Genomic DNA, 24,090 nt, shown 5'->3' with positions numbered 1-24,090 from the left:
TGAGCAAAATTTTCACTTAAATATTTTTGTTCCTCTTTGATGCATCAAAATATATATACTCTAATAGTATAAATACCATCAGTCAAGGATGAAGAATCAATGATTTATTGAATAGAACAAGGTAACAGTCAGGTAAATAGTTTGGGCCGTGGGTCCAATCAAGATAAATATATTGGATTGAGTCCAATTTAAGTAAATATTTTATCTAATGGATCAAATTTCTAAAGTTTTCCCTAGATTACTTTCTCGTGAACCGTTGAGTTCATTTTTCAACAATGTCCTGTTGCAAACTTTTGACTATTGTTCTGATTCCTGTCCCCCTCTGATTGACTTGTGAGTCATAATATGGGAAAAAAGTACCTAGATATCTCTTAAGAGAACTTCAATAATAGTATAAAGTAATTTCCTTTGCATAAAAGTAAGGTACTAGTCTTAATATGATGCAAAACAGCTTTATACCTTTCCATTATCACTTTTATCAAGAAAAGAACCTTTGAGGGGCACAAATTCTATCACCATTTGTATCAATCAAGCTGAAATCTATCTTTTTCACTAAAATGGGAAAAATATGGATTGAAATCTGCCTGATTTCCGCCCGGGGACTCCGGCGAACATCAGCTTTGTGGAAGCTTCAATGGTATGCTGTTGGATGGATTGATCCAAACAACAAGTACTGTTCCAAGATTGATTCTTCAGGCAATGCAAATCCTGTTTGGAAAACCAAATTCTCAATGTTGGTTGACACTTCTCTCCAGGATTTGGCCCTAAATGTTGAAGTTTACAGTAGAGAACCCATTTTTCTTAGAGAGAAGCTCATGGGAACAGCTACTGTGCTTTTGAAAGAATTTCTAGACAAGTACAATAAGAACTCTGAGGTTTCGAAGCCAATTGAAGAAGTTGGGAGCTTTCAATTGCGGAAAAAGAACTCGAATAAACCTCAGGGATTTATCGATGTCTCTATCAGAGTTTCGGAGGAGAGGGAAGAATCTAGTTCACAACCAGGTATAAACTTAAGTTGCTGTTTGTTCCTTTATACTTCATGATTTATGTAGTTATTCATCTTCTATGAAACATATCCTTAGAGAAAAGACACCAGTTTATATTGATTCAGATGGTAATACCTGGATGAAGAACCATACTTTTGCGAGTCTTGACTCAGAATTTTCCATTTTTGACGACATCTTGTTTGAAACTAGGTGAAAAGGAGGGATTTAAGCTTGCGGATAACAGCAGCGGCTTCAACTTGACTAATGGATATAAACCTGCATCTGCATACCTACAACCACAATCTTTAACCCCGTCTCAAATGCTGGAGAGCCAACCACAGACAAATCACCAATATGCACATCCAGTGCCATATCCTACAAATTATTCACATCCACCTGTGACGGGACTGAGCTACACACAAGCAGCAGGACCAAGCTATCAGCCGTCGCGTACTCCACCCCCACCTCCACCTCCACCTGCTAATGTTGGTTATATTCCAACTTTCCTCCCAAGAACAAATAACATGCCGCCTAGTTATTTAAACATGCCACAAACTGGAACTTCAGCAGCACGAAATGCTAGACCTGGTTTTGGAATGGGAGTAGGTGCAGGGGCATTAGCTGCCGGTGCTATGATATTTGGAGATGACTTCATGTCTGGTTTTGATCTGCCTCATGGTTTACAGGATCCCTCTCTCACCATATCTCTTGATCCCCTTGTCTGAAGATGGAATACCATCTATTGAAATACAATGAGTGCAATGAGGTTATCACAAAAATCTGCATAGATGTTTCAGTTTGTATCTGCAAATCTCAGGCTTCTTGTGTAACAACAGAGATTTCAGCTGCTTTGTAATAAACTGAAGTAAAAATTTACAACTCTCAAGATACATGGTGTATTATATTTACATGTCTCAAGGGACAAGAAATCAATGTTTACTTGAACAACTTTATGCCACCTACGTTATATTATGGAATGAACTGATAGGTGTTTATAGAATTGAGTATAATTGACGAAGAGCTTAATGATTTCCTATATATGAACTTTAGTAGGCAGTTCAAGTGTCAAACTTAATGCTCACCAATAGATGTCAATCCTGGCCAAGTTGAACTGGAAAAAGTATCAATCTCAAGTTGCCGGTTGCAGATCAGACTCTTTCTGCACCCCAAAAGCTCTTTCAAGGAATCTGTCAACAATGGATACAAATTCATCAACCTTCTCTTCATGGGGCAAGTGGCCACAATTCTTGATTATTTCAAGACAAGATCCAGGAATGGCCCGTGAAAGTCTTTCAGAGTTCCATGGAGGAACAAGCCGATCGCTGTCACCAGTGATAATCAGAACTGAGAGAAACAAACAGTATTAGGAACTTTGTGTATTCACTGTGTAACTGGAGTCTATTGTTTATCATGCAACTTTACGATAATATGTTTCTTAGAACATAGCGTTATCACAAATCCAAGAATGTAAAAGGAACATGACAGAACTAAAGCATATGACACACTTTTCCAGTATAAGGGAGTAGCCTAGAAAAGAATGGTGCAATCAAAGGTTATTTGGTAGTCAAGAGTTGTTGGTTATATATCATAATTGTTTTTTCAGTACTTCATATTCACTTGAGATCTTGCTTGCTTTTCTATTAATTATTTTGAAATCCAATGTTTTCTTTTAGTTATCAATATCAATTCAATTTGGTGCCACATAGATGATTTTCTAACCAGGACATGAGATATCACTTAGTCTCTTTGACAGTGGTAGTTTTGATTCAGATGCAGAATCTGTAAGCATAGCCACGGTATACTCCACCAGAGCCCTATCCCAATCTTTTACTCTGAGAGGCTGCAGATATTAAAAGAGTAAGCATGACTACAATGCACAATGAAACCAGGTTGCATACCTGAAAATTCAAATACAAGCCCAAAAGAAAAAACCAAACCCATCATCTAGTTGGAAACAACTAGCTGCCAAGGAATCACCTTTGTATAGCCTTGCAAGACATGATCATCAACTTGTTTAGGATCATACCAAGCATTCCTAACAGCAGCTAAGCCGAACTTATCAATTATCATTCTTACCTGAAAGAAAATGGTAGTCATTATTGTACCCATTTTAATCAAGTTTTATAGAGTGGTAATCAAGTATTTTTCTCATTTTGCATATGTTGCAAATGACTAATAAAAGCTCATAAGAATTCTTCCATCTATTTCTGAAACATAAATATATCAAATCTATCCTCAAATAAATGTTAGAAAGATCAAATAAGTAATAGAGCTGCTAAGCCAACAGCAGCTAACATGTTCCATGGACTTGCACTACACATATAACTCATCTCACCTTCTTGTTTAACTTCTTCAAGAATGTCCGGGAGGATTTCTCACTCAAAAACCAATTTTCAAAAATTGGAAACTATAAAGTATAGACCTAATTTCAATTTCACAAGGCTTCATGATGCAAATTTTCAGAAAGGAAAATTAGGTTCAATAAATAGATTAGAAGATCCAAAATAGAGTACATACCAACATAATACCAACGGCAGAACGCAAGAATGCAGATAAAGCTTTCTTATATAAAGAGTTTATCATGCCTCCCATCCCTTTCACCAAACGCATTATTGCTTGTCCAAGATATTGGGATACCTTTGACAAAATGCTGAAAACCGTGGTAAACCAATTCCCTTTAGAATTCACTTCCAATTCCTCGCCTTCAGTCTGGTTACTTTTTCCACTTGAATTGTCCTTTGTCACATGCCCTAAATTCAGGGGTGCTACAATTGCAGGGGCAACGAGTATCAGGGCAGCAACTCGCTCAGGTGCTTCAAAATATGCTTCAACTGCTACAATGGAACCAGCTGAGTGTCTGGTATATCTCATTAGTTACCGATAAAAGTGACATCTTTGATAAATCAAATAGGAAGAGCAAAGGGAAAGAGGGCAATACTACAAGCAAAGGACAAGTTGAAGCACACTATCCTCTCATTGGGAATTACATATCTACTTTGTCTTGACCAAATAAAGACACTTTCAACCGTTTGCAGTAAATTATTTGGAATAGAAATCTAATCAGTCAATTCAGAAAGTGTAACAACGCTGATAGATTATTTTAGATATAGAAGAGAGAGAGGTAATGTATATAATGAATGAATACAACCATTAAATTCTTATCGCCTAGAAGTTCATCCTAGAGTAGGCCAGTCATTCATTTGGAAACACACATCTGATTTTCGTCGAACTTTATTTTCACCATTCCCGTTATTTCACATTTCTTTTATTATAATTGGGGTAGCGAAGGATCATTGTCTTCGCATAGTGAAACTAAAATATAACTATAAGAATGTTATTTCACTGCAATAATTTCAAGCTATATCTAGATTGAAATTAGCTATAGAAGAGAGAGAGGTAATGCATAGAATGACTGAATACAACCATTAAATTCTTATTCCCTAAAAGTTCATCCTAGAGTAGGCCAGTCATTCATTTGGAAACACACATCTGATTTTCGTTGAACTTTATTTTCACCATTCCCGTTATTTCACATGTCTTTTATTATAATTGGGGTAGCGAAGGATCATTGTCTTCGCATAGTGAAACTAAAATATAACTATAAGAATGTTATTTCACTGCAATAATTTCAAGCTAAATGAAGCCACAGCTTTTTCTTGGATAAGTCAAAATATATAAATCCATAACCGCTCATAATGGAAATATTCAAATTCAGATTTTGTCATTCAAGAAAAATCAAAGTAGACTTTGAATAGAACTTACCCCACTAGAATTGCCTTCTCAGCTGCTAAGAAGTCAATGAAGTATAGAGTGGCCAACACAGAGAATATCATGGAGTATGGATTAAAAGGTCTTGTGTCTTCACTTCCCTGAGATGAATGGTTGACATGATTCAGCCTTGCCGTCAACCCAAAGGCTGGTCTGTCAAAGGCCAGAATTTTTTTCCCAGTGATTTGTGCTAGGGGCTTCATAGCCCGATTCCATGAAAAAATAGAGGCACCAAAGCCATGTAATAAAATCATAGGAAAATTCACTCTTTTATTAGCATGAGGAGGTTGAGAAATAGTTCCTTCTTCTGACAAGTTTGTAGCAACTGATTCTGCATCATATATCTTATGGTGTATTTGTACTCCTTTAAACTCACAAAAACAACTATCAGGGTCTGCTAGAATAGCTGGGTCTTGTAATTCTTCCTGATCTATCCCTGCTATCTGCCTTTTCCGCTTTGGCCTTGTCCCAGGTGATATTTCTGGATTAGCTTGGAAAAATAAATGAAATAGGAGATGAAAAGAAAAAAAGAATCCCAAGTTTTCTCAGCTGCTTATAAATGCCAAAAGAACCTGATCGAGCTCAAATATGTTCCCTTTGGCGTTAGCACTTATTCAACTTTGCTTAGCCTCAAATAACTGACTGGACTTTTAACTATTATTTGTTCTTTGTTTGGTTGGCTTCTCAAGAGGAATAAATTAGTAAACAAACATCCAATTGCTGAAAAGTTATATGCACTACTGAGCATTTATTTCATATATATTATGTCAACCCCAAAAGGATTGTCCCTAATACTATTTCAGAACTACCATAGTGTTTCTTTGACTAGAAATTTTTTCAAATTATTTTTAACCAAACAAAATTACAAATTATGTTCCTATGTTGTTTCAAATACCTAGATCCTTTTTTATTTTTAGAAGGTAAGAATAAGATATTTTAAGAATGTGCAATTGTAATTGTACAAAAGAAAATAATAGTAATAATACATCCAACAGAAGTATAATCCTGACTACTCCTGGAGTGATTCTAACAACTCAAGAATAGATTCAGCCTCCTCTACATGTTCCATTCTGCACCAACAACAAAACAAAGCCATACAATTTGATTTGCATTTCTGAGTGTTGTTTGCTGAGTCCTTGAAGTATCTTCTATTTCTTTAAACTCAAACGAACAAACCATCCCCTAGATGCAGCAAGAACTTTTCTGGCAGCCTATTCCACTGATTCTTCTTCTTTCTTGGCAGCCCTTTTCTGTTCCAAAACTTCAACAGTTCAGTGGTATCCCTTGCCATCACTGCATGCCAATTGTATTAAAAAGAACTTTCAATTCTGAACAGTGATTAGAACACTGCAAAATAAATGGCTGACAAACTCAACTTGTTTTCACCAAAAGAAACATCTGCTGCACAGGTTATTCCTCTCTTTGGAAAGTTCTCATACATGAGACATGCTTGTTTGTTCACAATCCATGTAAAGCAAGAAATCTAGTATGGTGCTTTTGATTTCCATGACCAAGGTTCAAGCTGGCATTCCATTCTTGTAAGAGATCTCTAATATGACTTAACAGTAAAATATCCTTTGCTATTTAGCTTCCTTTTCAAACTATCTTTTGAATCAGCGACTTATTGAAAGGAATCCAGTTGCCCAACAAATTGAGCAGCACTAGATACTTCCCAGTAATTGAAATTCCTTCTAAAATTTATGTTCCAGCCTCCATTATGAGTGAAATCTGACAATATTGATGTAGTGCTAGTGGCCAAAGTAAGTAAATCTGGAAATAAGCCTTCAAGGGGCCGTGTCCAAACCAATTTCCCCAAAAAGAGGCGTTCCTTCCATTTTCCACTGTTGTTGTCTTGCTCAAGAAACCAAGCTATAAAGATCTGATACCTTTCCTTAAGGATACTCCATGACTACTTCTGACTTCGCTAGTGCATCATTGTCCCTCAATTCCATAATTATTACTGCTTACCCAACCCTCAGACCTTCCACTTCTGTGTTAATCTCCATAGTCATTTCATTAGCAAGCCTTCTAGTTTGTTAACCTCCCCATTCCTCCATCCTTCTTGTTTATAACTAGTGTGTTCCATCTTACCAGATTAAATGATTTCTTCTCCTTACTTCCTTGCACAAAATAAATTCATCTTATGCAAATCCTCTTCTCAATCTTAACTGGCATGGAAAAATAAAGACATAACATAAGTTGGGAAAGAATCTAAAACACTATTGATCAGCACTATTCTGCCTCCAAAATAAAAAAAATATTGCTTCTTCCAACTTGCTAGCCTTTTCTCACATTTTTCCAAGACCCTTTGCAATATGCTATCAGCTCAATCTTTTGCTCCCAGTGCTAATCCCAAGCAAATGGTAGGCATCCTACTTACCTGGTAACCTAAAGCTCAAGCTAAACTCATAGCAGTTGGAACCATATTAACTGGAAATAAGTGGTTCTTTCTCCAGTTTATTGGTACCCAGAAACTCCCTGAAAAATCAACCTCAAGCTATTGATTTGTTCTTCCTCGGCATCGCACAAAACAAGAGTGTTGGCAGCATACATCAAGTATGGGCTTTCCAAGATATTCTGGCTGTGAACCTTGAATCCCCTTACCCGACCATTTCTTTGATGACCGTGGCGTCCGAGCCAGATTTCGCGCACCTCGACTAATTCCACGAGATACCTGCCACCTCCCACTAGCTACAAGTAGCAGGTAATTGTCCGCCAAAGCTAGGACAAACGGGAAGAATCACCTAATGTTTTTTTGTCTCCACTGGAAATTGAACCTGAGACCTCATGATTCTCAACCACTCAACCTTGGGTGCCCAACCATTTATGCAAACAGTCTTGAGCATTTTGGAAAAATATTCCATGACTTAAGATGAATAGGAGATGAAAGATACTCCTCACCATAAATCCTTTTGAGCTGCAAAAAAACTACGGGCGTGCTATTAACAGGGATACCATTTTTCGGAGGTGCGGAATTGGTAGTTGAGGAATTCATATTTTTTGTAGTGTGGTAGGTGAGGAATTTTTCTTAAAGATTTTATTATAATATTCTTTTTTCAAGGGTCTTAATCTTGATCTTTCTTTAATATTATTTATGATATATTCTAGATATAACATATTTTGGATTCTTAGGTACATATATAAATTTTCTTTCATTAATTGTTCTAGTAATGTTATATCTTCCATAGATTCTGTTCAATATTGTAAATATTCGTAGTTCATTTTAGTCTGAATTTATTTCTAAATCATACCATTCTATTCTTTCGAGGTCTAAATCATGTAGGTCTATTTCATACCATTGTTGGTTTAATATATCTTCTGATTCGTTATCATTAAATATTTTTTCCCATATTATTCTTCTTAATTCAATTATTTCTATATCTTTAAGTGTATATAAGAATAGAGTTTCATAGTTCTTTATCATTTCATCATGCATGTAGTCATGTTCGTTGTTATGCAGGGTTTTTATTTTCAATTATTCCTTCCTATCATATTCATAATTGATTAAATTCATATTAGATCATTATGAACTAGATTATCTGTTTATCATGTTCTCCTGTCACTACTAGCATCGTACTTTAGCGGATACTTCATTCTTATCAACGCCTCAACTTTGTTTACTCCCCTAAACGGCTTTCCTCGCCTACTGGTTTCAACATTAGGATGACATAGTATAGAAGTTTTCTCCCTGTTTCTAGTGTGCTAATAAACTAGAAATCATGATTCAAATAATTCTAATACATAATAACTAACATAAATTTATTCAATCATATATATGATATTCAGGAATATATGAAATTAGTTCTGCATATTTGTTGAACAATATACCTTTGCCTCTTGCTTATCCATGATATCTGAAGTTTGTTCCATTATTTATTAAGTATGGATATCTTAAATATTTGAGAGTGTTTTTAGGAAATTGTTTTATTGAAGGCTTCAAGGCCTGCCTATTAAGTTACATGTACATTCCTTTATATAGAAATGAATTTCTAACCTATGTCTACAGTAATGTACAATAATGCACGTACTATACTACTTACTGCACAATAATGCACTACCACTTACTTTACAATAATGCATACCTACTACTTTTACACTTGTCCTATTAATAATGCACACCACCTACCATTCATACACTTGTCATCATTATTAATAATGCACACCACCTACCACACCTACTACTTTACACTTGTCCATACTACTTTAATAATGCACATCTATAATATATACTACCCTACACTTGTTGACTAATTTACATGATTTTATACTATTTGCTTTTGGCCTTTTTGGCCAAATATTTCTTCTTTGCTTTATCTCTTTAGTTGTCTCTATCTTCTTATCTCTTTAGCCTTTATTCTAGCTGGACATCTGGAATCACGTTGTCTTTTCCATTACATTTTGAACATAGATGATCAGGGTATTTATGTCCAATTAGCTTGCAATATCTTGTCAATAGTTCTGGCGAAATAAATTCTGCTTTGAGTGCTCTTGTCGTAGGTCTTTCTTCTGGTTTTAATAATGATAAAATCCATCGCTGGACTTCATCCATATCTGTTCTTCTTAGTTCTCTCGAATTTGAATATATCATTAACTGATCTCTATAGTAGTAACTCCATATAGCATTTCCGTTCAAATAATTGTTTTTAACTCTTGTATAATAGTTGATATACCAATTATTCTTTTATTGGCATAAAAACTCGGTATCTCTATTTTTTGTATTTCTTCCTATTGTCCAATATCTTCAGGTATAATCATATATTTGGCTAGTCCTATTTTAATAACTTGAATTGGGGGTTTTATCTCTTCGTATAATATCTCCGCTGGTGCTGTATAAAACTTTACATAAAATAAATTTCCCTTGGTAACTCTTTTATATGTAATGAATGCCTTGTGTAGTTCTGGTATTCCACTTATTTCTTCTCCGTCATATGTGTATACGGTATTTAATAGTCCATAATTGTAACGTGTCCTTACTAAATTGACGTTAGTTTTTGGCTGTGCGATTAGCTTGTTATAACCTTGTAATTTTTGGGTTAGGTAGTCTTGACTTGGTTCTTTGGTTGTGGTGGATCTAGGATTACGGTTTTAATAGGTTTGGATTTTATATATATTTTCAATATATGTTCTCGTGACATGGTTATATAATTTTTTCTCATTTTGTAGGCTATCTGCATAGGTAGAGGTTTGTGGTTCCATAGTCAATGTGTTTCTTGGCATTTTTGGAGTAAATGGTTTTTCAAATAGCTGGTTTAAGTTTGTATTCTTATATTGTTTTTCACTAACTTGTTTACTTGTACCTGTAGTTGTATTTAAACAAATATTATGGGTTTTAAGGTGTTTCCCAACGTCACCTTTTAGCTCTGGATTTTTAAAGTCTTCCGATTGACTTAGCTCTGCATTTTTACAGTCATGCTACTGACCTGTATTAGCTTTAGACTTCAGATTATCTTCATTAGTCTTTAGCTTTTGTATCTTATTGTCCATACTGTCCACTTTTATACAAAGTGTAGTAATGACTTTGAGTATATCTCCAATTGTATTTTCTTTCTCAGTCTGAGTAACTTTGTCTTGAAAAGTAATCTGCAATAACATTCTTATCAGTTTTTATTACTTCAATAGTAAATGTAAAATTTAATATATTTAATACCAATCTTCTCATTTTTTTTGTAGTTACTGAATCTTGTATTTTTCTTGTTAGCCACCATTTTACTTGTGTGTTATCTGTCCTTATAATAAATTTGTTATATACAATATATGGTTCAAATGATAGTAAACATTTATACACTGAATATAATTCTTTCCTATTTATTTCCCATTTTATTTTCGTATTAGTAAATGTTCCTAAATAATATCTGCAATGATGTTTTATTTTTTCTTTATCATACCTGTATTTTAAGACTCCTCCATAACTTTTTTCACTGGCGTCTGATTCTACTATATAAGTAAATTTTTTGTTTTCATCCGGAAAATATAGTTTAGGTAGGTTCTTACATAATAATTTTACTTTTTGTATTTGTGTTTGGTCTTTTTTATCAAACTGGTATTCTACATCTTTCTTTAATTTTTGCTATAATGGTTTTAAATTCTCTGTTAATTTTGGTATGTTTTCTCTTACTTGATTTACTAGTCCTAAGAATGATTGTAATTTCTTTTTTGTATCTAGTTGTTCATTTGAGTTAATTATTTTTTGTACTATATGCGTTTGCATTTTTATTCCATTTTTATCTATCTGTATTCCTAGGAATTATATTTGGCTTTTCATTATGTCTGCTTTCTTTTCACTTAGGCTTATGCCTGAATATTCTATAATATGTATGAATTTTTCCAATAATCTTATGTGTTCATATTAGATTTTAGAATATAGTAATATATCATCAATATATACTACACAATTTTCTAGTTGTTTAAAGTAGTTATTCATAAAGTGTTGATATCTACCTGGTGCATTTTTATATCCAAATGATAATATATTCCATTCATAAAATCCTTGTGGTACTGTAAATGCTGTAAGTTTTTTAGATTCTTCTTCTAACTTTAAGTGGTAAAATCCTGATTTGCAGAAGCTAATATATGTAAATACAATTGTTTACTAGAAAAAAAATGGGAAAAATTAAAAAAACTGATAGTAGTAACATGATTTAATAATGAAGAAAGCATGATCACATATAAGGCCAAAAATTTAAAAATACAAATATGGGATAAGATATTAACTATAGAAGAAATGTATAACTTCGAGCTTACAACAAAAGATATGCTATTAGGAATGCCATTTTTAGAAAAATTATACTCACATATAATAACAAAAACACACTGGTGGTTCACAACACCATATAAACAAAAAATAGGAGCAAAAAGAGTGAATAATAAAAAACGGAAAACAACAGAATGATTAAAAGGAAGTGAAAAAATTACACAAAAATTAGAAAATACAAAAGAAGAAGACCCTAAAATATAATTAATTATATTCTCTATAGATAAAGTAAAAATAATCCAAGATAAGTTAGAATTGTTATATAGTGAAGATCCTTTACAAAGATGGAAAAAACATAAAATAAAAGTAAAAATTGAGTTAATTGATAATAATAGTATAATAACCCAAAAACCATTAAAATATAATTTTAATGATTTAACAGAATTTAAGATACATATAAGCGAATTACTAGAAAAATGATATATACAAGAAAGCAATAGCAAGCATACAAGTCCAGCTTTTATAGTAAATAAACATAGTGAGCAAAAAAGAGGAAAAAGTAGAATGGTTATTGATTATAGAAATTTAAATGCAAAAACTAAAACATATAATTATCCAATACCAAATAAAATATTAAAGATAAGACAAATACAAGGATATAATTACTTTAGTAAATTTGACTGCAAATCAGGATTTTACCACTTAAAGTTAGAAGAGGAATCTAAAAAACTCACAACATTTACAGTACCACAAGGATTTTATAAATGAAATGTATTACCATTTGAATATAAAAATGCACCAGGTAGATATCAACACTTTATGGATAACTATTTTAAACAACTAGAAAATTGTGTAGTATATATTGATGATATATTACTATATTCCAAAACACAAGATGAACATATAAAATTATTAGAAAAATTTATACATATTATAGAATATTCAGGCATAAGTCTAAGCAAAAAGAAAGCAGACATAATGAAAAAACAAATAGAATTTTTAGGAATACAAATAGATAAAAATGGAATAAAAATGCAAACACATATAGTACAAAAAATAATTAACTCAAATGAACAACTAGATACAAAAAAGAAATTACAATCATTTCTAGGACTAGTAAATCAAGTAAGAGAATACAAACCAAAATTAGCAGGGAATTTAAAACTATTACAACAAAAATTAAAGAAAAGATGTAAAATACCAGTTTGATAAAAAAGACCAAACACAAATACAAAAAATAAAATTATTATGTAAGAACCTACCTAAACTATATTTTCTAGATGAAAACAAAAAATTTACTTATATGGTAGAATCAAACGCCAGTGAAAAACGTTATGGAGAAGTCTTAAAATACAGATTACTTATCAAGACAAAGCTACTCAGACTGAGAAAGAAAATACAATTAAAGACATACTCAAAGTCATTACTACACTTTGTATAAAAGTGGACAGTATGGACAATGAGATACAAAAGCTAAAGACTAATGAAGATAATCTGAAGTCTAAAGCTAATACAGGTCAGCAACATGACTGTAAAAATGCGGAGCTAAGTCAATCAGAAGACTTTAAAAATCCAGAACTAAAAGGTGACGTTGGGAAACACCTTAAAACCCATAATATTTGTTTAAATACAGCTGCAGGTACAAGTAAACAAGTTAGTGAAAAACAGCATAAGAATACAAACTTAAACTAGCTATTTGAAAAACCATTTACTCCAAAAATGCCAAGAAACACATTGACTATGGAACCACAAACCTCTACCTATGCAGATAGCCTACAAAATGAGAAAAAATTATATAACCATGTCACGAGAACATATATTGAAAATATATATATAATCCAAACTTATTTAAACCGTAATCCTAGATCCACCACAACCAAAGAACCAAGTCAAGACTACCTAACCCAAAAATTACAAGGTTATAACAAGCTAATCGCACAGCCAAAAACTAACGTCAATTTAGTAAGGACACGTTACAATTATGGACTATTAAATACCGTATACACATACGACGGAGAAGAAATAAGTGGAATACCAGAACTACACAAGGCATTCATTACATATAAAAGAGTTACCAAGGGAAATTTATTTTATGTAAAGTTTTATACAGCACCAGCGGAGATATTATACGAAGAGATAAAACCCCCAATTCAAGTTATTAAAATAGGACTAACCAAAGATATGATTATACCTGAAGATATTGGACAACAGGAAGAAATACAAAAAATAGAGATACCGAGTTTTTATGCCAATAAAAGAATAATTGGTATATCAACTATTATACAAGAGTTAGCAAACAATTATTTGAACGGAAATGTTATATGAAGTTACTACTATAGAGATCAGTTAATGATATATTCAAATTCGAGAGAACTAAGAAGAACAGATATGGATGAAGTCCAGCGATGGATTTTATCATTATTAAAACCAGAAGAAAGACCTACGACAAGAGCACTCAAAGCAGGATTTATTTCGCCAGAACTATTGACAAGATATTGCAAGCTAATTGGACACAAATACCCTGATCATCTATGTTCAAAATGTAATGGAAAAGACAACGTGATTCCAGATGTCCAGCTAGAATAAAGGCTAAAGAGATAAGAAGATAGAGACAACTAAAGAGATAAAGCAAAGAAGAAATATTTGGCCAAAAAGGCCAAAAGCAAATAGTATAAAATCATGTAAATTAGTCAACAAGTGTAGGGTAGTATATATTATAGATGTGCATTATTAAAGTAGTATGGACAAGTGTAAAGTAGTAGGTGTGGTAGGTGGTGTGCATTATTAATAATGATGACAAGTGTATGAATGGTAGGTGGTGTGCATTATTAATAGGACAAGTGTAAAAGTAGTAGGTATGCATTATTGTAAAGTAAGTGGTAGTGCATTATTGTGCAGTAAGTAGTATAGTACGTGCATTATTGTACATTACTGTAGACATAGGTTAGAAATTCATTTCTATATAAAGGAATGTACATGTAACTTAATAGGCAGGCCTTGAAGCCTTCAATAAAACAATTTCCTAAAAACACTCTCAAATATTTAAGATATCCATACTTAATAAATAATGGAACAAACTTCAGATATCATGGATAAGCAAGAGGCAAAGGTATATTGTTCAACAAATATGCAGAACTAATTTCATATATTCCTGAATATCATATATATGATTGAATAAATTTATGTTAGTTATTATGTATTAGAATTATTTGAATCATGATTTCTAGTTTATTAGCACACTAGAAACAGGGAGAAAACTTCTATACTATGTCATCCTAATGTTGAAACCAGTAGGCGAGGAAAGCCGTTTAGGGGAGTAAACAAAGTTGAGGCGTTGATAAGAATGAAGTATCCGCTAAAGTACGATGCTAGTAGTGACAGGAGAACATGATAAACAGATAATCTAGTTCATAATGATCTAATATGAATTTAATCAATTATGAATATGATAGGAAGGAATAATTGAAAATAAAAACCCTGCATAACAACGAACATGACTACATGCATGATGAAATGATAAAGAACTATGAAACTCTATTCTTATATACACTTAAAGATATAGAAATAATTGAATTAAGAAGAATAATATGGGAAAAAATATTTAATGATAACGAATCAGAAGATATATTAAACCAACAATGGTATGAAATAGACCTACATGATTTAGACCTCGAAAGAATAGAATGGTATGATTTAGAAATAAATTCAGACTAAAATGAACTACGAATATTTACAATATTGAACAGAATCTATGGAAGATATAACATTACTAGAACAATTAATGAAAGAAAATTTATATATGTACCTAAGAATTCAAAATATGTTATATCTAGAATATATCATAAATAATATTAAAGAAAGATCAAGATTAAGACCCTTGAAAAAAGAATATTATAATAAAATCTTTAAGAAAAATTCCTCACCTACCACACTACAAAAAATATGAATTCCTCAACTACCAATTCCGCACCTCCGAATTGAAAACCAAACAAATAGTATACATAATGATATCCAGCTAACCCACATCCTCCCAAATCCCATATCTTTGAGAATGTTAACTAAAAATTCCCCCCAACATGATTGTATGCCTTCTCAATAACAACCTTACATAAAACACCAGGAATATCACCTTTCAATCTGGTATCAAGATATTCATTTTGCAATAAATGATGCATCCATAATTTTTCTTCTTCTAATAAAAGTCATTGAGAATTATCCACTAACTTGTTAATCACTCTTTTCAGTCTCTGTCAGAAGCTTCGAAATGATCTTCCAGAAACTACTAATCAGGCTTATGGGTCTACGATCTCTCAATTCCACAACATCATTCTTTTAGGAACTAAAGCAATAAAGGTGGTATAGAAGCATTTCTCAAACTTTTCCTGGTGGTGGAAGAGATCCAGACCCTTCATGTGATCCTCTTTGATAATCAACCAGTAGTTTTGACAGAATCCATAGAGAACCCATCCAGACCTGGAACTTTATCACTTACACATAGCTTAGTAATTTCTAGCATTTCTTCTTCTCCAAAAGGTCTTTGAAGCCATACTACTTCCCTCGAGATTACTTGTGGGTGCCCTATTATACCTGACTTCCAATTCTCTCCTTCTGAAAAGTGAAAACTAGTTCTGGTAGAAATGGGAAATGTCTTTTTTCATCTCCTCGTGATCTTCCTTGATATTCCCGTCAACTCGTAATTTCCCAATGTGATTATATCTTGTGAGCATTTTCTATCCCCTTGTTTCAACTGTAATAACCGTGAAGTTGTCTCCAAGCCAGTCCTTCATATTTGGCAATATCCTTCAACTCTATATGTAAACAAGCCCTATCAACCCATTCCTCCTCTTGTAATGTCTTGTCCTCATAGTCCCTGTCAAAGTGTGCCATCTTTCCTAATAGCTCATTTTTTCTGTGTTCCAAATTACCAAAACTAGTTTTGTTCAGTTTCCTTTGTATAACTGTAACTTATTTGATAAAATGTAATCTGCTCTGCCTATAACCTGAAGGTTTGACCACCGATTCTATACTTTGCCAAAAATCATTCCATCTCCATCTACCGATTCTCAAATTCGAAGTAAGGTTTCTCCCACTCACGACATAACAGTTGTAATTGAGCATGATCAGAAATTATTCTTAGCATAATCTCTTGTTTATCCATTCTAAGTTCTTCAGCCACTCGAAAGAGAATACAAATCTATCAATTCTTGAACAATGCCTTGATTAATAACTTTGAACCATGTGTATTTTCCCCCCTTAAGTAGCGGATGAAATTCAAAGAAGGGGAGCCAAGAACAAGAGGGAGAATCTCACATGAGGGTTGGTCATGAAGATAAAATTTGTATCTTGGAATGTTAGGGGGTTAAATGGGGAGAGCAAAAGAGCACTTGTAAGAAATTTGTTGCTTCAATGGGGGGATGACATTCACGTGTTGGTCGAAACTAAGCTAACAAGGAATGACTCAAATCTTTACCAACAAATCTGGAACAACAGATGGTTGGGAGAAGCTCATGTAGAAGCTATTGGAAGGAGTGGGGGCATAGTAGTGCTATGGGACAAAAGAGTTTGGAAGGGGGAAATGGTAGACAGTGGAAATCAAATGCTTACTTGTAGATTTGAGGGCATAGAGCAGGAACTGAAATGGCATTTAAGTGCAATTTATGCAGACTGTGATAGAGGGGAAAGGAGGGAACTTTGGTGGGAATTGGCAGCCATTAGAAGCCTTTTTGAGGGATCATGGGTAGTATGTGGGGATTTCAACATCACCAGATATCCAGAGGAGAGAACCAACTGCCAAAGAATCAAGGGGGAATGACCGAGTTTTCAGAATGGATCAATGACATGGAGCTTGTAGCCCTCCTTTATTTGGAGGGTCTTACCCTTGGAGAAGGAGTGAAAATCATGAGAGTGCTTCTAGAATAGATAGATTCCTCTACTCTTCACAGTGGGAGGAACAATATCTACACATCAAACAATCAGTGATGCCAAAATTGGGATCAGACCACAACCCCATCATGCTTACATGTGGAGATATGGATTTCAAGAAGTCATAATTTAAGTTTGAACAATGGTGGTTGGGAGTGGATGGTTTCAAAGAGAGGGTAAAAGATTATGGTGGGCCTCTTTCAATGTAACTGGGAGCCCAGCATACATCTTGACTACCAAACTAAAACTCCTAAAAGGGAAATTAAAAGAATGGGGAAGGGAAAACCAGAATAACTGGAGACAAAGAAGGGAGGACATCCTGAACCATATTATTGGATTAGAAAATATCAAGGAGCAAAGAGCACTCACGGTTGATGAATTACTCTAGAAGGTTCATTTGGCAATGGAGTTTGAGGAGGTGGTCAAGAATGAGGAGATAGCATGGAGACAGAGATCTAGAATCCAATGGTTGAAAAATGGAGATAAGAACACCAAATATTTTCACAGAATGGCCACAACACATAAGGGATGCAACACCAATGACAAAATTGAAGAGGGAGGGACATATATCACTGATCCAGAAGTTATCAAGATTAAAATACAAGACTACTATCAGAATCTCTACAAAGAGACAGAGACATGGAGACCTAATCTAAACTTACAAGACTTCACAAGCATTAACTTGGAGGAACAGATCTGGCTGCATAGACAGTTTGAGGAGGAAGAAGTCTTAAAAGGCATCAATCTTTGTGCTAGTGACAAGGCACCAGGACCTGATGGATTCCCAATGAGCTTCTTTAAGGAATTTTGGAGTGTCTTGAAAGAAGACATCTTGAACACTATGAAACATTTCCATGAGTTCCAAGTTTTTGAAAAGAGTATGAATGCCACTTATGTGGCACTTATCCCAAAGAAGAGTGGAGCTACATCACTAAGGGACTTCAGACCAATAAGTCTAATTAGTGGGATGTACAAAATCATAGCTAAAGTGTTGGCTGAAAGGCTCAAACAGGTGGTAAACAAGCTGGTGAACAAGCAGATGGCATTTATTAAGGGTAGGCAAATCATGGATGCTGCATTAATAGCCAGTGAATGTGTGGACACAAGATTAAGAGGAGAGAACGCAGGCATCATGTGCAAACTTGATTTGGAAAAAGCATATGACCATGTAAATTGGGGGTTCCTTCTAAACATCTTAAGACAGATGGGGTTTGGAGATAAAAGGTTAAAATGGATAGGTTTTTGTATTAAAACCGTAACCTCCATTCTGGTGAATGGAGAACCGGTGGGTTTTTTTCATCTAAAAGGGGTTTGAGGCAGGGTGATCCTATCACCCCTTTCCTGTTCATACTGGTCATGGAGGGGCTGAATAGCATGCTGAGGATAGCTACTCAAAACAGATGGATAAGGGGATTTGAAGTTAGTAGCAGGGCAAGTGTGAGTATGGAGATTTGCTAACTGTTGTATGATGATGACACTGTAATCTTCTGCGAGGCAAAATAAGACCAGATTAGATTTATCAGAGTGATACTTGTGATCCTGGAAGCTGTCTCTGGTCTAAGGGTTAACGGGAGGAAAAACAGTTTACTCCCTATCAAGGAAGTAGCACAGATGCAAAGATTGGCTAACATCCTAGGGTGCAAGATTGAGCAATTCCCAACAACTTACTTGGGAATGCCTCTGGGAAGCAATCATAAAGAATTACTAATATGGGATGGGATAATCCAGAGGTCAGAGAAGAAGTTAGCCATATGGAAATCTCAATACTTGTCACTTGGGGGCCGACAAACATTAATAAATGCAGTGTTGGACTCCCTCCCCACTTATGTCAGGTCTCTATTTCCCTTACATGCTAAGGTGCTGGAGAAATTGGACAAACTTAGAAGAGACTTTCTTTGGTTTGGAAACAAAGAAAGGAAGGGGTACTATCTAATTAACTGGGAAACAGTGCAGCTACCTAAGCTCTCAGGTGGTCTTAGAGTTAGGAATCTTCGAATCCATAATGAGTGCCTCTTGATGAAATGGCTGTGGAGATATGAGGAAGAAGAACATGCTCTTTGGAGAGAAGTTATACATCACAAGTATGGTCAGGACTCCCAATGGTGTACCAATGAGGTCACTATACCATATGGAGTTTCAACATGGAAAACAATAAGATCCTTCTGGACCAAACTAGCAGGAAACATCAAACTCAGAATAGGAAAGGGAGCTAAACTACTATTCTGGAAAGATGTTTGGGTAAGACATGAGGCATTAATGCAATCGTTCCCTGACTTATTTTCTTTTTTGTAGCAATATCCAGATATCACTCTAGCTGAGAGTTGGGAAAGTGGTTGGGATATATCTTTCAGGAGACATTTCAATGACTGGGAAATAGATAGGGTGGCACAATTGTTACATGTAATCAATGAGTTTAATGGTTTTGTTGCAAGGCCAAACACAATCTCGTGGGTACACTCTGAGGATGGAAGATTCACAGTTAACAAGCTCTATAAGAAGGAAATGGGAACTCAACAAGGCCTCAGATTGGCTAGATGGAAATATGTATGGACAAACCAAGCACCAACCAAGATCAAATGTTTTGATGGTTGGTAGCTAAGAGGGCTTGTCTGACACAGGAGGTACTGCAGAGGAAAGGTGTACAACTAGTACCAAGGTGTTTTCTATGCAATGAGACAAATGAGACCAACAACCATCTTTTCCTACACTGTAGAGTCACAGGTCAACTATGGTCTCTATTATTTAGGGTCACTGGTAATAGCTGGACGATGCCAGAACATATTGTTGACCTGTTGAGTTGCTGGATCAGGAGAGGAGGCAGTAAAAGCCAAAAAAAAGTGGTGGAGAATTATTCCAACTTGCATATAGTGGTCAGTATGGAAGGAAAGAAATGGAAGATGCTATGAGAACAAATCAAACTCCATATAGAAAGTCAAAGAAAATTGCATTGCATATTCGTATTTTTGGTGTAAACAGGAATGTATAGAGGAGGTAGAGCAACTAGTAGATATGTCAGGATCTTTGTAATTAGCCTTCCTAGCCCCTCTATGTATGAATTTTTGGAGGTCACCGGCATATCCTTAATGCTGAGGAATACAACATTACTATTTTAAAAAAAAAAAAAGTTAGCCATAAGGAAATCTCAATACTTGTCACTTGGGGGCCGACAAACATTAACAAATGCAGTGCTGGACTCCCTCCCCACTTATGTCATGTCTCTATTTCCCTAACCTGCTAAGGTGCTGGAGAAATTGGACAAACTTAGAAGAGACTTTCTTTGGTTTGGAAACAAAGAAAGGAAGGGGTACTATCTAATTAACTGGGAAACAGTGCAGCTACCTAAGCTCTCAGGTGGTCTTAGAGTTAGGAATCTTCGAATCCATAATGAGTGCCTCTTGATGAAATGGCTGTGGAGATATGTGGAAGAAGAACATGCTCTTTGGAGAGAAGTTATACATCACAAGTATGGCTAGGACTCCCAATGGTGTACCAATGAGGTCACTATACCATATGGAGTTTCAACATGGAAAACAATAAGATCCTTCTGGACCAAACTAGCAGGAAACATCAAACTCAGAATAGGAAATGGAGCTAAAATACTATTCTGGAAAGATGTTTGGGTAAGACATGAGGCATTAATGCAATCTTTCCCTGACTTATTTTCTTTCTGTAGCAATATCCAGATATCACTCTAGCTGAGAGTTGGGAAAATGGTTGGGATATATCTTTCAGGACTGGGAAATAGATAGGGTGGCACAATTGTTACATGTAATCAATGAGTTTAATGGTTTTGCTGCAAGGCCAGACACAATCTCGTGGGTACACTCTAAGGATGGAAGATTCACAGTTAACAAGCTCTATAAGAAGGAAATGGGAACTCAACAAGGCCTCAGATTGGCTAGATGGAAATATGTTTGTACAAGCCAAGCACCAACCAAGATCAAATGTTTTGTATGGTTGGTAGCTAAGAGGGCTTGTCTGACTCAGGAGGTACTGCAGAGGAAAGGTGTACAACTAGTACCAAGGTGTTTTCAATGCAAGGAGACAAATGAGACCAACAACCATCTTTTTCTACACCGTAGAATCACAGGTCAACTATGGTCTCTGTTTTTGAGGCTCACTAGAAACAGCCAGAACATACTGCTGACCTGTTCAGTTGTTGAATCAGGAGAGGAGGCAGTAAAAGCCAAAAAAAGTGGTGGAGAATTATTCCAACTTGCATATGGTGGTCAGTATGGAAGGAAAGAAATGGAAGATGCTATGAGAACAAATCAAACTCCATACAGAAAGTCAAAGAAAATTGCATTGCATATTTGTATTTTTGGTGTAAACAGGAATGTATAGAGGAGGTAGAGAAACTAGTAGATATGTTAGGATCTTTGTAATTAGCTTTCCTAGCCCCTCTATGTACGAATTTTTGGAGGTCACCGGCATATCCTTAATGCTGAGGAATACAACATTACTAAATTCAAAAAAAAAAAAAAAAAATCATTGAGCATGTGATTCTTGAACTATTTTTCCTTTCAGACATAAATCTGGTGGTGTTGAAATCTCACATACCAGCACCCACGGCAGCTCACATAATCCCCTAACAGCAGCAAGTTCCCACCACAACTCCTTCCTTTCAGTCGTAGTGTTTGGTGCATAAACACCAGTTAGATGGCAAGAAAAATTTTGTGAGGTAGCTTGAAATTTGACGGTGATGCTAAAGACTTCAGTAGCTACTACTATCCCTGCCGATATCTATTATTCCACATCATAAGAATACCCCCTCCCCTCCTACACCCGCTTCTAAGCACCAAATTCTACCCATCTGTTATCCAAAATCTACCGCACCAACGATCCAACCTCTATTTATCCACCTTTGTTTATTGAGAGTAATAAACAAATGCTTTCCATTTATTTACTAACATTTTAGCTGGTCTTCTTTGTTCCTTACTGGTCAATCCTCCTATATTCCAACTGATAACGTTTAGCTTCATGTAGAAGTTAGAATGTTTCTTCCCCTACTTCTTATCCCCACCTTCCCATAGTTCATATCAAATTTTAGCTTGTTTAACTCATTGTTCTTCCTTGGTTTGCCGCTTCCCTGAATGCCCTAATGAATTCTTTGTTCCTGCCTTTTCTTATCAATCTTCATGAGTAGTTTAAACACATCATGTTCACGGGCCTAGAATGTGATACCATACTGCCTGCTCAGGCCTCAGAGAGAGTACATTTTTATGAACCCACAAAGAAGCCTCCATTACTGCTTGCTCTCTTTGAAGCTCTTCTAAATCTTCCAAAAAATAATTCCCATGTAAAAATCAGCTCAAAATCCTATCCTAGAATTGGTTCTTCCTCTGTAACTGCAATTTTGTTTCCTTGACTCATTGGACATATGGTTGTAATTGCATCCTTTTCACGAGCTAGGGAATAAATTAGTCGATTATCTCCTTGCACCTCCAAAAGCACTAACTCATATTCATTTACCTTCTTGTTTGTTGCGTCTTCGATGGCAACAGGGTCTAAATCCATAAGTGCTTTAGTAATATCTTCTGAAATGACTTCAGTGTTATTGCCCGTCCATATTACTGGAATCAAGTCAGGCCTCTTCTTTCTTCTTACTTAATTTTCTCGGTTTCTCTTTTCAACTTCCTAAACCTTATTTGCACCAAAAGCCATTCTCTTTCACACCAAGATATTTTTAGCTTCTTAAGATAAAAGGATCAGAGTTAATTACAGCTAAATCACCCTACAGATAAACTTATGAAGAAATCCACCAGTCAAGAAAAGTTTATTCAACAATCTAACATGAAGCATATAATAAATGCACAGTACAAACATAAAAGGATAAAAATGAATGTTTAATCTTAATATAAGGGTTGAGCGACTTCAATGACTTGAAAGCTACATAAACTAAAATCAACATTCAGAATCAATACTACAGCTCTATTTACCTGGATATTCAGCAGGTGAGAAAGAAGTAGACGAAGAAGAAGAGGCAGAGGGTACAATCTGTAGAGATCTGAAGATGGGTTTTTCCCAGACAGAAGGAAGGTTTAATAACTTTCTCCTGGTTTGTAATTGCAATTGAGGAGAGACGAGACAAGCAGGCAACAGATGAAGTACACAAGTATTCATGTCTTAATTCACTTTTCCTTCTCCGATAGACACCCCGGCAAATCACTATGCCGATCCAGTTGCTTTTCTGGAATTCAGAGCTCCTGCTGCCCACTGCACTGCCTAATTGACACCACTTCTGGTGCAGTTGGATTATAGTTGTGTTCTATGATTTTTTTAGTATTTTATAGCATTTTTATTGTGTATTTTTTAATATATTGTTTTGGTTTTTTTTGTTGTTTTTTTTTGATGATTTTTAGGAATTTTCAGATATAAGTATCAAAACACATCTAAACTATCTCATTTTTTCAAGTTTTATATCTAAACTATTGAGAGTGTGAGTTTCATACCTTAACTATTATTTATTAGTTTGAGAAACACATTTCAGTGGTGTATGTTATTATTTGAAAAAACATTGACATGTGGCATTCTACATGGATAAAATATTCCACCTTGACAAAAATTAAATAATAAACTATTAATATTAATTAAAAATTAAAGATTAAAGTATTACTATCCCAAAAAAAATATTTTTTAAAAAATATTTTTCTTACCCCACTCTACTACCTCCTCCCCTCCCCCCCCCCGCCCCCCTTCCTCGACAATCCTCTGTCCTTTTTT

The 24,090-nt window shown here is 34.8% G+C and overlaps 2 protein-coding genes across 3 annotated transcripts; one reads left to right on the top strand and one right to left on the bottom strand.

Moving 5' to 3' along the window:
* Positions 1-288: 288 nt before the first annotated feature.
* Positions 289-1,936, top strand: LOC125823076 (uncharacterized). The gene is made up of 2 exons (XM_049502490.1): positions 289-1,002; positions 1,197-1,936. Exons 1-2 carry the CDS (start codon positions 558-560, stop codon positions 1,709-1,711), a joined length of 960 nt encoding a protein of 319 aa, XP_049358447.1. The 5' UTR covers positions 289-557; the 3' UTR covers positions 1,712-1,936.
* Positions 1,748-23,619, bottom strand: LOC125823067 (uncharacterized). 2 transcript variants are annotated; one of them, XM_049502483.1, is made up of 6 exons: positions 23,307-23,619; positions 4,749-5,235; positions 3,504-3,843; positions 2,964-3,062; positions 2,706-2,826; positions 1,748-2,330 (listed from the first exon to the last, which is right to left on the bottom strand). In XM_049502483.1, the coding sequence occupies exons 1-6, from the start codon at positions 23,488-23,490 to the stop codon at positions 2,116-2,118; spliced, it is 1,446 nt and encodes a 481-aa protein (XP_049358440.1). In that variant the 5' UTR covers positions 23,491-23,619; the 3' UTR covers positions 1,748-2,115. The 2 variants fall into 2 exon arrangements, with proteins under 2 accessions (XP_049358440.1, XP_049358439.1); XM_049502482.1 differs by having other exon boundaries at positions 4,749-5,244; positions 23,307-23,535.
* Between the last annotated feature and the right edge of the window lie 471 nt (positions 23,620-24,090).

Source organism: Solanum verrucosum, unplaced genomic scaffold (assembly GCF_900185275.1).
Source record: "Solanum verrucosum unplaced genomic scaffold, falcon-dt-bn FXZP01000199.1, whole genome shotgun sequence".
Lineage (NCBI taxonomy): Eukaryota > Viridiplantae > Streptophyta > Magnoliopsida > Solanales > Solanaceae > Solanum > Solanum verrucosum.
This window is presented reverse-complemented; position numbering and strand designations above follow the sequence as displayed.